Source organism: Saimiri boliviensis, chromosome 5, assembly GCF_048565385.1.
Source record: "Saimiri boliviensis isolate mSaiBol1 chromosome 5, mSaiBol1.pri, whole genome shotgun sequence".
In the NCBI taxonomy this organism is placed as follows: domain Eukaryota; kingdom Metazoa; phylum Chordata; class Mammalia; order Primates; family Cebidae; genus Saimiri; species Saimiri boliviensis.
The window spans coordinates 11,149,409-11,166,430 of NC_133453.1; the positions used below are offsets into that span (position 1 = coordinate 11,149,409).

The 17,022-nt window shown below is 38.2% G+C and overlaps 1 protein-coding gene across 4 annotated transcripts in view; it reads right to left on the minus strand.

Annotated features, from left to right (window-relative positions):
• Positions 1 to 17,022, minus strand: part of SP140L (SP140 nuclear body protein like) — a 61,093-nt gene that overhangs the window by 42,182 nt on the left and 1,889 nt on the right. For 3 of the 4 annotated variants that reach the window (XM_074398909.1, XM_074398908.1, XM_074398904.1), the window contains exon 2: positions 16,713 to 16,781. The exons of the other annotated variant lie outside the window; for it this stretch is intronic. In XM_074398909.1, the coding sequence (XP_074255010.1) occupies positions 16,713 to 16,781 (69 nt within the window). The remainder of the gene's footprint in view (positions 1 to 16,712; positions 16,782 to 17,022) is intronic. 4 annotated transcript variants of the gene reach the window in all.

A 17,022-nucleotide genomic window follows, 5' to 3' on the forward strand; every position in this document is an offset into this window, starting at 1 on the left:
ATGTTGGAGAGGCACCTGATGGGAGATGACTGGATCATGGGGGCAGATTTCCCCTATACTGTTCTCGTGATAGTGAGTTCTCACAAGAGAGATCTGATTATTTAAATGTGTGGCATTTCCTTCCTTGCTCTCTCTCTCTCTCACTCTCTCTTGCTCTGACTTGTGAAGAGGTGCCTGCTTCCCCTTCACTCTCCACCATAATTTTAAGTTTCCTGAGACCTCTCAATCATGATTCCTGTTAAACTTGTGGAACTGTGAGTGAATTAAACCTCTTTTCTTTATAAATTACCCAGTCTCATGTAGTTCTTTATAACAGTGTGAGAAAGAACTAATACACCAAAGAGTATGAATAAAAAATACATATGGATAACTTATAGTTCTTATTTGGAACAACGTAAGTTAAAAAAAATAATATGCAGACTCAATAGTAAATACGTACATATATACATATATATGTGTGTGTGTCTTAAAGGTATAAGACCCGTATAAAGAAAACTACAAAAGGTTTATTGAAGGAAATTAAATAAGTTCCAAATAAATGGAGATATAAAATGTCCCCAATTCAAGAAAAAAAGGAGTAATTTTAAAACATCAATTTTTCTGAAATTATTATGTAAGTATGGTGTATTTACAACCAGAAACCCCATTAAAACTGAATAAAGGCCAAGTGTGGTGGCGAATGCCTGTAATCTCAGCACTCTGGGAGGCTGACCCCTCGAGTTCAGGAGTTCAAGACCAGCCTGGGTAACATGACACAATGCTGTCTCTACAAAAAAAAAAACACAAAAATTAGCTGGCTGTTGTGATGTGCACCTATAGATCTAGCTATGAGAGTGGCTGAGGCAGGAGGATCACTTCAGCTGGTGAGGTTGAGATTACAGTGAGCCGAGGTCACACTGCTGCACTCCAGGCTGGGTAACAGTGAGACTCTGTTTTGTTTTGGTTTTTTTTTGTTTTTTTTTGTTTTGTTTTGTTTTTTAAACACTGGATAAAATAATGTAAGTATTTAAATGAAAGAACAAATATCTGAGTCAGTCAAGAACAATTTGAGACAAGAGTAGTTAAAGGAAATTTTCTCTTAATAGATTTAAATGTTTTTAAAAAGCAATACAGATATGAAAGACTGCAGAAAAACATTTCAATGCATATGGCAAAGGGTTAATATATCTGATATTAATAGGCAAAGACTAAAGTCTATTAATAAAAAAATGATAAAAAAAACCCTCCAAAATGAACCTGTGAGACAGGCAGCTTAAAGAAAAGAAAATTAAAGTGTCCAATAAACATATGAATACATTAAAACTAAAACATGAATGAGAAACCATTTCTCACCCATTAGATTGGCAAACACAATTCCATTAGTAATGCTATGCCAGATGAGAGAAGATTCAGAGAAACAGATACTCATGGCTGGTGTGAGCATGAATTACTATAGCCTTCTCAGAAAAGATTTGGCAATATCTGCTAAATTTTAAGATACATTACAGCAGATCCACTTCTGAAATCTATACTATGGAAATGAAAAGATAAACCTGTGTCTTCTAGAAACAGGAAATGCAGAACTTTCAATGCTCCCCATTTCTTTTTATTTAAGTCTTCTTTTTTTCTTGACATTACCTGACTTCTTAGTAACAGTGCTCCCCATTTCTTTAAGAGTGAAAGCCAGATCCTTACACTATTTAAAGGGTCTGAAATGATCCAACCTTCTCTCCTCTCCCCTTTATTGCTTCTGTCTGGCCACACTCACCACTTTGTTGTTTCTTGACTAACCAGACATGCTCTAGCCTTACGGAATTGATACTGGCTACTTCTTCTGCTTAGCATAGATACATGTATCTATGCAGTGAACTAATTTCCTTGTCTCTTTTTGATCCTTGATTCACTACCACCTCCTCAATGAGGCTTGCTTTGACCAACCTATCTAAAATTACAACCACAATCCTCCAGCCTGCCCCCAGACTCCCAAGCCCCTTATCTGCCTCTATTTCTTTTTCCCATTCCTTTATCAATCCCTAACATATTAAATAAATTATGCATTTGTTTGTTTATTGTTTATCATCTTTTTCACTGTCTCTCTTCTCCCAAAAATATGTATGCTGTAAGGGCAGTGGAGTTTGTTTTGTCCACGGATTTTTCTTGAGTACCTGATATATACAACATGTTCAATAAATGTTTGTTGATTAGATGCTCACAAACACAAAAGTATTTATCGCAGAATTGTTTTTAGTAGCAAAAAACAAACAAAAAAATCACATACGCTTAAACCTGAAAATAACATAACTGTCCATTTGGCTGAATGGTTGAGTGCATTCTCATAAATGTACACTGTTGAAATAGTACATGGCTATTTAATTATAGTAATTTGGGTTGAAGGCAATTGTTTTGTTGTTTAATGAAAACACCATGTTCCAATTAATATATTATGATCCCCTTTTTATATGAATTAAACTAAAAAAGTCTTTCATTTGTGTATAAATTCAAAATAAATGTTAGGGAAGGCATGAAACCACTACACCCCAGATGTTAACACTGGCTTAGTGGACAGTTTCCGGGTTCTAATCAGGTCCCTTCTGATCTTTCTTTTTATCATTTTTTGGTAACATCAGAGAAAAATAATAAATAAATAGAAAAAAACTTTAGAGTATTTATTTAATTTTCTTTTATTTTTGAGATGGAGTCTCTCTCTGTTACCCAGGCTGGAGTGCCATGGCTTGATCTCGGCTCATTGCAACCTCTGCCCCTGGATTCAAGCAATTCTGCCTCAGACTCTCTAGTAGCTGGAATTATAGCTCTGTGCCACCATGCCTGGCTAATTTTTGCACTTTTAGTAGAGACAGGGTTTCACCATGTTGGCCAGGCTGGTCTCAAACTCCTGGCATCAAGTGATCCACCTGCCTCGGCATCCCAAAATGCTGGTATTACAGGCATGACCCACCATGCCTGGCCTAGAATAAGTATATTTAATACCTTCATAACTTATTCAATGATATTGTTTGTATAAAACAACCAACTAGTAAACTTAGAAATTTAAAAGTTGAGTTTTCAAATTCAAAATTAAAGGTAGGCAAAATAATAAAACATTTAGGAATGAATTGAACAAACAGAATGCAAGACATATGCTGAAAGTGAGAAAACATTACTGAGAGAAATGAATAATCTAAATAAATAGAGATACTCATATTTGTGGATTGGAAGACTCAATATATTTAACCTGGTAATTTTTTCCAAATTGACCTATAGACTCAATGTGAGTCCTATCAAGATCTCAAATGGCTTTTTTGAAAAAATTGAGAAGTTGATCCTAAAATTTATATGGAATTGCAAAGAATCCAGAATAGCCAAAACAATCTCTAAAAAGAAGAAAACAGTTGGAAGATTTATACTTTCTTGTTTCAACATTTATTATAAAGCTACATGAATCAACACAATTTCAGTACTGGCAGAAAGCTATATAAAGATCAGTGAAACAGAATTGAGAGTGCAGAAATAAACCCTGTGATTTTGGCAATTGATTTTGAACAAAAGTGCCAAGGCAATTAAAGGAGTAAAAGATAGTCTTTTCAACAAATACTACAAGTACAATTGCATAGATACATGCAAAAATATGAATGTAGACCCCTACCTCACATCATATACATGAATCAACTCAAAATGGATCATGGATCTAAATGTAAGAGCAGCGCTGGCTTCATGAGCATGCATCCTGTGCAGTCACAAAAGACTCTGTGCTTAGTTTAGTGCTTTGCTTTTACTGTTCTGAAATCCTTACTAATTTGTGAACAAGGATTCCTCCATTTTATTTTTCACTGGGTTCTCCAAATTATATAGTCATCTTCTAAAAAAGTGAAAATGATAAGACTTTTGGAAGAAAACAAAGTAAAAAATATTTGTGACTTTAGGTTAAACAAAGAGCTAGCTACAACATCAAAAGCGTGATCCCTAAAAGAATAAATTGATAAACTGAAATTTAACAAAATTGAAATCTTTTGTTTCAAGTATACTATTAAGAAAAAGAAAAGACAAGCCACACTTGGAGAAAATACTAGCTAATTTTATTTTCAATAAACTACTTGTATTCAGATATGTAAAGAATTCTGACAACTCAATAAGATAACATAACTTAAAAATGGGCAAATGATTTGAATAGATATTTCTCTAAAAGACACATGGAAGATAATAAACACATGAAGACATGCTCAGTATCATTAGTCATTAGAGAAAAGCAAATTCAAGCCACAACAAAATACTAATATGCATTCACTGAAATGGCTACAAACACATGAAATAACAAGTTTTAGCAAAGATGTGGAAAAACTGGAACCCTTACATGTTGCTATAAAATGGTCTTTTGGAAACAGTGTAAGATAGATTTTGTGAAAGTTAACTATAACATTACTATAACTGTTAGTATAATGTTATTACATTTGCATGCAAGTCTTTGTGTGGATATATGTTTTCACCCCCATGACGCAAAGTTGTATCAACATACACTAATCAATGCATGTGATTCATCACATAAACAGAACTAAAGACAAAAATCACAAGATTATCTCAATAGATGCAGAAAAGGCCTTTGAAAAAATTCAACATCTCTTCATGTTAAAATCTCTCAATAAACTAGATATTGAAGGAACATATCTCTAAATAATAGGAGCCATAAATGACAAACCTATAGCTAATATCATACTGAATGAGCAAAGGCTGGAAGCATACTCCTTGAAATCCAGTACAAAACAAAAACGTATGCTGCTGAGTTCAGTTTGCCAGTATTTTATTGAGTATTTTTGCATCAATGTTTATCAAAGATATTGGCCTGAAGTTTTCTTTTTCTGTTTTATCTCACCACTCCTATTCAACATAGTATGGGAAGTTCTGGCCAGGGGAATCAGGCAAAAGAAAATAATAAAAGGTATTCAAATAGGAAGTCAAATTATCTTTGTTTGCAAATGACATGATCCTATATCTAGAAAACCCCATTGTCTCAGCCCAAAAGCTTCTTAAGCTGATAAGCAGTTTCAACCAAGTCTCAGGATATAAAATCAATGTGCAAGGACTGCTAGCATTCCTATACACCAACAACAGGCAAGTAGAGCGCCAAATCATGAATGAACTCCCATTCACAATTGCTACAAAGAGAATAAAATACCTCGGAATATAGCTAACAAGGGAAGTGAAGGACCTCTTCAAGAACTACAAACCATTGCTCAAAGAAATCAGAGAGGACACAAACTAATGGAGAAACACACCATGCTCATAGATAGAAAGAATCAATATCAAGAAAATGGCCATATTGCCCAAACTAATTTACAGATTCAATGCTATTCCCATTAAACTGCCATGGACATTCTTCACAGAATTAGGAAAAACTATTTTAAAATTCATATGGAACCAAAAAAGAGCCCAAATAGCCAAGTCAATCTTTTTTTTTTTTAATTGCATTTTAGGTTTTGGGGTACATGTGATGAACATGCAAGATTGTTGCATAGGTACACACATGGCAAATGGGACCTAATCAAACTCCACAGCTTCTGCACGGCAAAAGAAACAGTCAGTAGAGTGAATCGGCAACCAACAGAATGGGAAAAAATTTTTGCAGTCAAGTCAATCTTAAGCTGAAAGAAAAAAGCTTGAGACATCACGATACCTACTTCAGATTATACCATAAGGCTACAGTAACCAAAACAGCATGGTACTGGTACAGGAACATATACACAGACCAAAGAAAAGAATAGAGAACTCAGAAATAAGACCACACACCTACAACCATCTGATCTTCAACAAACCTGACAAAAGCAAGCAACAGAGAAAGGACTCCCTATTTAATAAATGGTGCTTAGAGTGCTGGCTAGCCATATGGAGAAAATTTAAACTGGACTTCTTCATTATACCATATACAAAAATTAACTCAAGATGGATTAAAGACTTAAATGTAAAACCCAAAACTATAAAAAACCCTAGAAGAAAATCTAGGCAATACCATTCAGGATATATTCATAGGCAAAGATTTCATGACAAAAACACCTAAAGCAATTGCAACAAAAGCACAAGTTTCCAAATAGGATTCAATTAAACTAAAGAAACTATTAGCAGAGGGAAAAGACAACATAGTGAATGGGAGAAAAATTTTGCAGTCTATCCATCTGAAAAAAGTCTAATATCCAGAATCTACAAGGAACTTAAACAAATTTACAATTATAAAAAAGCCATTAAAAAGTAGGCAAAGGACATCAACAGACACTTCTTAAAAGAAGACATGTATGTAGCCAACAATCATATGAAAAAACACTCAACATCACTGATCATTAGAGAAATGCAAATCAAAACCATAATCAGATACCATCTCACACCAGTCACAATGGCTGTTATTAAAACATCAAAAAACAATAGATGCTGGCAAGGTTACAGAGAAAAAGAAAGCTTTTACACTGTTGATGGGAGGGTAAGTTTAACCATTGTTGAAGACAGTGTAGCAATTCCTCAAAGACCTAAAGGTAGAAATACCATTTGACCCAGCAAACCTATTACTGGATATATACCTAAAGGAATATAAATCATTCTATTATAAGGAAACATCCACAAGTATCTTTAGTTCTAGTGTTGATCTTCCCCTGTCCTGCCCTCTCTTCCATTTGGCATTAATTGCTACACCCTTATTCATTACATTATATTGCCTTTCAAATATGGCAAAGCCTCAGAAAAGACTATGCACTAGGCCACAAAAGAAGCAATAGACTCTAACAAATGAAAATCCTAAAAAACACATTTCTAAGCACAATGTGACAGGATCAGAGTAAACAACCAAAGAACAGTGGATGACTTCCCCGACTCATTCCACTGAGAATTTTTAAAAGCTGCTTCCAAACACTTTGTTAGGTTAACCAGGAAATCAAAATAACAAATGGCTAAGAAACTCCAATGAAAACATTATTCATTATAAAGGCCAAATGTTACCAAAGTGGCACAGAGGTGAACATTCATGGCCTAAAATGCATTTATTAGAAAATAGAAACTTCTCCCTCGGTTACTTTCAGAATCTCAGGCCTGAGGCCTACTTTTCACAGGAACTGAATGCAAAGTACTACAACTCCTTTATCAGGAGGAGAGGCACTTGCTCCAAGCCAGCCATAGAGCATATGCCCTTTCAGGCAGGGACACCACCACGTGGATTTTTGGTTCTTGTCCTGGTCTGGCTGTTTTCCCATGTACTGCTTCTGTTCTGTGACTGCTCTAGGCATTTCTTCCACTATAAGCTACTATATGATTACATAGTAGGATTTTATAAATCAGCACTAAATGAATTAGTATAGCTCCAACTACATGCAGGATTATATAAAGGAAATGGTTGAGTAATATTATCTTAAACTAATATTCTTTAGGCATGTGGTCTGGATAGTTTTTTTCCTCGGTACCCATGGGGGGTGTTACCAATATATTAGAATGGGCCCAGGTGTGGGCCTCCTAGCTGCCCCCTTAACCCCTGCTAAAAGATACCAGTGAAAAGCATTCAGAGCCTGGTGACCCCCGAGGTGCTGGGGTCCCATTGGGGTCAGGTAGAGGGAAAAATATCTTTAATCCGGTCTCGGTTTTCCTCTATTATATATTTCACCAAACCTATAATGGCCTTAAGGGCCTTTTATTTAATTCTGCTTTTCTCTTCGGTGGTAAACAGAATGAGAAATAACTGCTGACAGTCATCCCACGTGGGGCGGTGAGTCTGCAGAACGCGCTCCAGGAGTCCTGTGAGTGTCCGAAGCTTTTTAGAGAATGGAGGGTGCTGAGCCTTCCAATTTTACTAGTTACTTGAGGAAAAGGGAATGTGGACAAAGAATGGGTAAGCCTGGCTACTGTCTTCCACTGCGGGTGCCTCTCGGAGGGGAAGAATCCCGGCTGGGTGTGGGGCCCCGTTGCAGGTATGCAGTGGGGACAAGGGCTGGCCACTGGTGCTGTCCAGGGTGGGGTGTTGAGGTTCTTGCCTAGAAGTCCTAGGGTAAGGTGGGGGCAACTCTTAGTCCTCCAGGACCTTTTGTATATATTTGATTAAACATGGTGGGGGGCATCGGACCAGATTCAGCCACTGATCAATGTACAGGTATTAGTCAGGGTGCCCTGGGGGACCCATCACAATGTTCCATACTGCTTGGGTGAATTTTGGATTGTAGGTTACCGTGTCTGGCTACCCCACTCCAAACGATGGCCACTTTAGTTCACACAATGTGCAGAGCTTTTCCAGTTTTAACTTTTCCCCATATTGTCCTGAAAACCCCATTTTGAAATTGGCCATCATGCATTGGAGGGGGGTGAAGCGCCAGGAGCTAGATGACCCCATTTGGTTATTCTCGGGAACCGGTTTTAACTAGGCTTTTGTTTCTTTGTTTTAAACCAATTTCGGTGGAAAAGTTCTGCTGTAGAGAGAGCCAATTCTAACCAAGATGAATTATACTGAACATAAAGTTCTATAGCTTTCAGCTTTTGAATTTTCCCAAGAAGTTTCCTTCTAGATTTAAGACTGGCTCCACTGAGGATCTGAATTAGCAACTTTGCAGTTGCAGGCCCTATACCTTAACTACTCTGCTAACAGGCCACTTGCAGTAAAGGAAGGCAGAAAGTTTTCTTGAGTCGTATTCTGGATGCAATTACTGCACCCTAAGGTGGTGTGGCCTACCTGAAAGCCAGGTGGGGCTGGCGGTCAGTAGAGAAAGGAAAAAATAAAACAACACTTTTGGTGTCAGTTTAAAACTGAGCTCACAGCTGCCTTGAGTTTGCAGCCACCCTGAGCTCACAGCTGCTAGGCTGGCTATGAGTTTCCTGCCCCTGTGGTTTTTGGTAGCCTTGACATAGGGACCCTAAAAAGCATTAAATTTCTCTCTCCCTATTTCTCTCTCTTCTCGCTCTCTCTCTCCTTTTCTCTCCTCTCCTCTCTCTCTGTCTCTCTGTCTCCTCACTCTCTGTCTCCTCTCTTGTTCTTGTCCTCTCTCCTCTCTTCTCTCTTTTGACAGAAGAGACAATTACTCTTTTTTCACCCTAAACAGGTGAAGAGGGCTGGTAGTTTCTTATTTAAGGTTTGATTTCCTAAACCAGAGAAAAATTACACCCAAGTTGCCTGGGGCAGAATTTTCTCTTAGACATGAAAAAGGGGAGGAATTAGGAAAGGAAGAGTGAGGCCTCATGATAGAAAAGAAATAGGAAAAGGAAAGAGAACAGAGTTATTTCCAGGGGCATGAACTCAGTCAAGGTCCCCTGCAGCCAGTGGTCCATCAGCCACTGTAGAATGTTTTCTACCTTAAGGGAAGCAGATCTGAACCATTGGGTAACAGCCAACAAAAGTTTAACAAAACTGGTGAGTCTATGAAACAGACAGAACCACATATAGGATTGACAGACAAAGGACAGGTGCACCCCTGATGGGAGACCAGTCTGATGCCTGCCTAGCCATGTTCCTGGAGGGATATTTCAGGATGTCTTGGCTAAGGTGTACCCGTGTAAACCCCAGGCCCAGTCACCTCAGAATTTTTGGTTCTGAGATGAATCACTGTTATACCTTACGACGCTCCTGTGAAAACGTGGGTGAAGGCCCTCACAAGCCCTGTAGCCTACTGGCCGTGGGACGACATATATACATATTCATTCTCACACACACATAGAGGTTATGGAAAACAACTGAACTCTGATACACACTATACCAGCTACCAGATGCCAGAGCTTCAGTCTCGGGAAGCTTGCTGGGGTCAGAGTTGCAGTGACCATGTCCAGTGCCCTGGCTTGGGCTACGGATACCAATGAACTGGTCCCCAGATTCCAGAACAGACTTAACCTCCGGAGGTTCCCAGGGCCCTGAATAATTTTGAGTGAACATCAGCAGTACATTTATACAGTCGCCACGGGGCGTGAACCCTGGGGCCCTGGAACATCTCAGGGGGTGCCTCCCCTAGGGATCCCTAGGGCAGGGGCAACTGAGGCTCTGAGATGGCTTTTATATGGTGATGGATGGAGAAAGATCTCGCTGGGGCCTCCAGATGTAGCACCGGAGCGAGCAGAAAATCAACACCAAGACAAAAGTATGCCAAATTGCAGGGTCTTTATTGCCAGCAGCCATGGAGGACTCATGTCTCTCCAATCCATGGCCCTGAGCTCAGGGGGAGCAAGGCATTAAGCTGCAAAACCACATCCTTTTCTTGTTTAGGGTGGCACAGGGTATGCAAGGCAAGCTGTCTGTAGATAAGCTAAAGTCTGGTTTGTTGCAAGGGAAGTGGGTTAGCCATGGAAATTTTTACTCTTAACGCTTCTGAAAACTGACGTACATTAGTAGTTCTGAGAATGACACCTCTGCCCAGGGTCCAAGTGGCTGCTCTATAAGATGGCAGTGCTTAGGCTTCAGTTCTAACCCCTACCACACCAGGACAGATCACAGTAGAGAATCAATCTAGGTATTTGGTTAAGCCTGGCAGGTTAAACACACCTGCATTCATCTTTGTTCCCTATGAAATCCCATGACAATAGAGAGTTACAGGCAGAAGAGTGGCAAGAACCAGGGAACAGGAGACAAAAGGACATCCGGTAAGAGATAACAAAACATTTCAGAAGATGGGTGGATACATGGCAGCTAATTTCACAGAATGAAAGAATAAAATGCCTCATTACTTGTAGAGAAAATGCTGACAAGGAGTAAGCCCATGTATGTTTTTGAACTCTGGAAGTGGTCAGGAATTAGAGGCACTGCTCCTTCAGAAGATAAATTGGAAGGTGAAAATCAAAATGCAGCACAGTCAGGGAGAGGCATTCCTTACACAGTGCTCCTAATCAGACTTTTAGTGTCTCGTTCCTACATGTGAATGGACACCCAATGGACATGTGATGAATTATTTCAGAACAAGCAAATAATGGAGCAGGAGCTGGGAAAGAAACTGGGAAAAAAACAGATGTATTTCTAAAATATTAGATTTCTTGAAATGACAACAACAAGGTGCTATAAGAGAGACACAACTTTTTTTTTTTTTTTCTTTTTGAGACAGAGTTTCACTTTTGTTACCCAGGCTGGAGTGCAATGGCGCGATCTCGGCTCACTGCAACCTCCACCTCCTGGGTTCAGGCAATTCTCCTGCCTCAGCCTCCTGAGTAGCTGGGATTACAGGCACACACCACCATGCCCAGCTAATTTTTTGTATTTTTAGTAGAGACGGGGTTTCACCATGTTGACCAGGATGGTCTTGATCTCTCGACCTCGTGATCCACCCGCCTCAGCCTCCCAAAGTGCTGGGATTACAGGCTTGAGCCAGAGACACAACTTTTTTAAAGGGCTTTTGGAAGTTAAAAATATGACGGCAGAAATTTTTAAGTCACTAGAAAAATGAAGGTCCTGAGAAAATGTCATAGAAGGTAGATTCAGAAGAAGAAGACATACAAGATTGTCAAGAAAAAAGAAAAACAAGAAGCCTCTAAGAAGATCAATCTAGAAAACCTAATATCCAACTAACAGGAATTCCAAAACATAAAAGAGAGAGATAAAGCAGAAGGGAGAAAATAAGCAAATATCACAAGCAAAATAATGAGAATTGAAATAAATTGGTCTCCATTTGAAAGGGCTCTGGAGAATTGAGCACAACACCCACGCCAAGGCAAACCTTCATGAGATTTTAGAATCAAGGGATTAAAGAGAAGAGCCAGAAAGTTTCAGAGAGGCAAAACAGGTGACATAGAATGACATACGCCCCAGGAATAGTATGCAGACATTAAAAATGATGAATTTGTGTCCCTTGTAGGGACTTGGATGAATCTGGAAGCCATCATTCTCAGCAAACTGACACAAGAGCAAAAAGCCAAACACCACATGTTCTCATTCACAGGTGGGTGTTGAACAATGAGAACACGTGGACTCAGGGAGAGGAGCATCACACACTGGGGGCAGTTGGGGGTGGCGGGGAGAGACAGCAGGGGATGGGGAGGGAGGGGAGGACAGGGAGGGATAACATGGGGAGAAATGCCAGATACAGTATGCACCTAAAGTTAAATAAATTAATTTTTAAAAAAAGAAAGAAAGAATCAAGAATCAGAATGGCATCTGACCTCTTATTAGCAATGCTGGAAACTGCCAGACAGTGAACCAAATTAATTTCCAAAGTATACATTTAGACTTACCAAATTGTCATACAGTTGTGAGGATTAAGAATAATTTTTTTTCCAGATATGAATGATCTTAATATATATACCTTCTATGAACTCTCAGTCAGAAGGTTCCTGGATAATGTGGTAAACTGAAATGAGATAGTAAAGCAGGAAAGAAGCATACATGTAATCCACAAAACAAGACCCAACACAGGAGAGATGTCAAGCTTCAGAAGGTCAGTCTTGGAAGCTGAAACTAGCCAGAACTCATTGGATCAGGAGAATGGATAACTCCAGAAGGGCTTCCCCAAGAAAACAAAATGGAATTGATAAATTACACAATGTGCTTCACTGTCTTAAGAAGAATTTTAGAATTCTGCAGGGTGCTTGGGAAGAATTCATAATGAGGGCACACAAAATCCAAGCAACTATGTAAGAGGACAATAGTTACTTTTGGGAGGGATGTTGCACAAGAAAGGAAATGTGATCGTAATATAATATACGACTTGGTTATGAACAACATTTAAATAGTCACCATAATTATAATGCTGATTAAAGATGAACCTCTAACTGTGATGTATTACGAAAATGGATGGAGAATGAAAAGGATTGTCATGGGAGAAGTCTTCATCATCTGCCCTGTGATGTGAACAGATTAATGTGTGAAACTTGAAAATTTACAAAGAGCTGTATCAGCATATCATTTCAAATTACAGAAGTAGATACAGAAGGAAGAGCTGAAAGGTTAAAGATAATCCCTATGGGAAACTGGACAGAGTTTGGGAAGCTGGCCAAAAAAGCTACTACTCTGTTTTTTAAGGCCTTGTTGACTGTTTTATATTTTAATCTCTCTATGTATGCTTTACTTTGGAAAAATTAACAACAAAATTAATAAAAGTAAAATGAGATGATCATCTCAAAGACTGTTTAGCAAGCATTTTGATAAATATCCTATACATGGTCTTGATTAAAAGAAATAACTTTTAGTAAACCAGAGCTTGCAGAAAATATCTTAACTTGAAAAGAGGCATCTTTCAGAAAGTCTCAAGATAAACATTGTAAGAATTCCCCTGAATGCAGGAACAAAACTAAAATGCTCATTTTTCTTGTTACTATTCGGTATTACACTGGCAATTCTGCCTAATGTACTAAGGGGAAAAGAAAGAAAAAAGTAAGAAAAAAGAAAAACTTACAGGTATAAATTCTGCAAAAGAGCAGACAAAGCTGCTATTTCGAAGATGTAATTATTTCTCTGGAAAAAATACAAGACAATGGGAGGGAGAAGACCACTTAGAAAGTCTCCTATGCACAAGATCAGCAAACTAAAATAAATAGATTTCCCTTATGCCATTAGGAAATAACTAGAAAATGTAAAAGGAAAATGAATTTCTGTTGACAAATACAATTTAAAAATGCCTAGCACTAAAGTGACCCAATAAGGACCCAAGAGCAAAGAATTATAGATAAGTGCAGAGATCTGCCATGTTTCCAGCTAGGATCACTCAGAAGTTTTTTAAATGTAAGTTCTTGTTAAATCTATCTATTCATTTAGTGTCTCTCAATTGAATCCCAGCAAGACAGGTTACACAACACTACCTAGTAAATCCCAGCAACTAAAACATTTCAGTATTGAAACTAGAATAAAAAATATAACAGATCAGAACATGGGTCACCTACACAAATTTAAATGTAGGAGAGAATTTAGAACACTAGTTCCCTTTTATCCGCAAGGGATGCTTCCAAGATCCCCAATGGATGCCTGAAATTGCAGATGGTACCAAACTCCGTATATACTATGTTTTCCCCTATCTATAACTAAATTAGGCACAATTAGATTAAAAACAATATTTAATAATAGATAGAACAATGATAACATATACTGTAGTAAAAGTTATGTAAATGTGGTCTCTTTCTCTCTTTCAAAATATTATACTGTAGATACTAGCAACCTTAGCATATGATTTTGTTTTTTTTCAGGAAATTTCACATTTTCACTTAAAGGAAGCACTTGACGGCTTCTCTTTGGTATGTCTGAGATGCCAGCATCAGTCCTATTGTGCTTTGGGGCCATTATTGACTAAAATAAGCGTTCCCTGAACACAAGCAGTGTCATAACATGACAGTCGATCGGATTACCATGATGGCTACTCAGTGATTCATGGGTTGGCAGTGTCTACATTGCAGATACGCTGGAAAAAGGGATAGTTTGCATCCTGGGGGAGATGGAGAGGGAAAGCATGAGATTTCATCACTCTCCTCAGGACAGGAAGTAAGTTAAAACTCATGAATTGTTTATTTCTGGAATTTTCCCTGTAATGTTTTTGGACCGTGGTTGACTATGAGTAACTGAAACCTCAGAAAGTGAAACTGTGGATAAGGGAGGACTACTATCATTAATAAGAGCACAAAGAGATCCAATATCTATGAAGAAATCTAGCAGAAGTACAAAACCTTCAGAGAGAAAAATATATTTTAATAGAAAGTATTTCTAAGTTAATAATTTACATAAGCCATATTCATAAGAATGGAAGGCATAATATGTTATATATGTTGGTTCTCTTCAAATTTGTCTATAGAGTCAGGGCAATTCCACACAAAATGCCAAGATTCTGACAGGCTAACTTGGGAACCCAGAGTTTCAGACATTTTGAAGGGAGAGGAAGAGATTTTGCTCCATCAGCTGTCAAGAATTCTTGGAAAGCTGCCATCACTATGGCAGTGGGGTATTGGCATAAGGAGAGGCTCTCACAGGCCAGGGGCAGAGAAGAGAGAACACAGAAACACACTTTGCCTCTACGGCCACTTGGTTCACAATACGTGGGGAAAAGGATAATATAATTAACGGTGTCCTCCAAAAAAATTGATAAGAATAAAAACAGAGCCTTCAAACTGTAGATCAGACAAACAACAATTTGGTCTCAGCTAAAATAGGAACTGTGAAAAAATGTGGTTCTCCCAGTTTATGACCGAGCAAATGGGATATTTAGAGTGAGCTGCCCTGGTCCAGCCTGCCCAGAGGGGCTATAAGGCCACAGCAGGCACGTGGAACACAAGGTCAGATCGAATCAGTCTGGAAGAGTATCTCAGAGATAACAGGGAGACTATCCCAAATTTCTTAACAGCGCACAAACACCTAAATAAAGCAAAAACATGAAGATTGGACAAGAAATTAACAAAATGTGAATTACAGGGGAGCTTGCAGAGCTATAGAAACAAATTAAGATCCCACCTCAAAAATAAACACTATCAATTTAGGTGTTTTTTGTTGTTGTTGTTTTAAAATTGGAAATTACAAGAAACAAGAAAGTTGCTAAAAGCTAGATGTATTAATTTGTTTTCATACTGCTATAAAGGAGTACCTCAGACTGGGTATTTTTTTTTTTTTTTTTGAGACAGAATTTTGCTCTTTTTACCCAGACTGGAGTGCAGTGACATGATCTCAGCTCACCACCACAACCTCTGCCTCCCGGGTTCAAGAGATTCTCCTGCCTCAGCCTCCCAAGCAGCTGGGATTACAGGCACATGCCACCATGCCCAGCTAATTTTGTATTTTCAGTAGAGACGGGGTTTCTCCGTGTTGGTCAGGATGGTCTCAAACTCCCGACCTCACGTGATCTGCCCAACTTGGCCTCCCAAAGTGCTGGGATTACAGGCATGAGGCATTGCACCTGGCTGAGACTGGGTAATTTATAAAGGAAAGAGGTTTAATTGGCTCACAGTTCTGCATGGCTTGGGAGGCCTCAGGAAACTTACAATCATGGCAGAAGGCAAAGGAGAAGCAAGTATCTTCTTCATAAGGCAGCAGGATAGAGAGAGAGCACAGGGAAAATTGTCATTTACAAAACCATCATATCTTGTGAGAATTCACTCACTGTCAATGAGAACAGCATGGGAGAAACTGCCCCCACAATCCAACCACCTCCCAACAGGTCCCTCTCTCAACACCTGGAAATTAGAATTCTGATTACGATTCAAGATGATATTTAGGTGGGGACACAAAGCCAAACCATATCACTAGATAATTGTTATGCAGGCAAAGTTTGAAACAACTATTATGAACTCAAAGCAAACAACTGAAAAGACAAAAGCACCAGCGGGGAGATAAAAGCTGTGAAAGCTAAAGTTGCTCCAATGAAAGAATAATTTTGCCTAAAAATTGAAAAAGAAAATGTCAGAGATTTTAGAGAAGAAACTTTTCCTGGAACAAAGGCAGAATCAAATATGCCACCTTAACACAATAACAACTTTAAAAACTGACAGTGCTCACGGAGTGCCTCAGGAACTCTCTGCATCACTTTATTTATAATGAGACCATATCTGTGTTATAAAATCTGTATCATAAGATGTTTATTCACGAAATTTTAAGCTGTTAATAAAAGTCACCATATACAAATGTAAGGGACAAGAAAAGTATATTTATACTTTGCAGAATATTTAGTGAACTCTCCTACATCATGAAGAAAGGACAAATACCCCAACTGAATCACATTGGCAAAATATAAACAAAAAATTATAGAAGAGGAAATTTAAATGGCCAAGAAACATGAAAAACTGTTCAGCTTTCCACATAATCAGGAAAATACAAATTAAAACAAAACACAATTCTTCATCACCTTTGCAACTTTGGCTGTGTGTAGGAAGATGGTTTATTTGCTATTTGTGAAACACATTCATTCAGCCTCCTAGAAAGACAATTTGGCACAATCTATAAACAAGTAAGTAACAGCACCCTTTGCTTCAATAATTCTACTTTTTAAGGCTTAGACAAAAGATAAATATGTATGTGCAAAAAACAAAAAGAAATATATAATCATTATTACAGCTTATTGGTAAATGTGAACAATTTAAAACATCTAAATGTCCAGTGGAAGAGTGGTTAAAAAATTACGGTATGTAAATTCTTTGGCATAGTATGTATAAAAA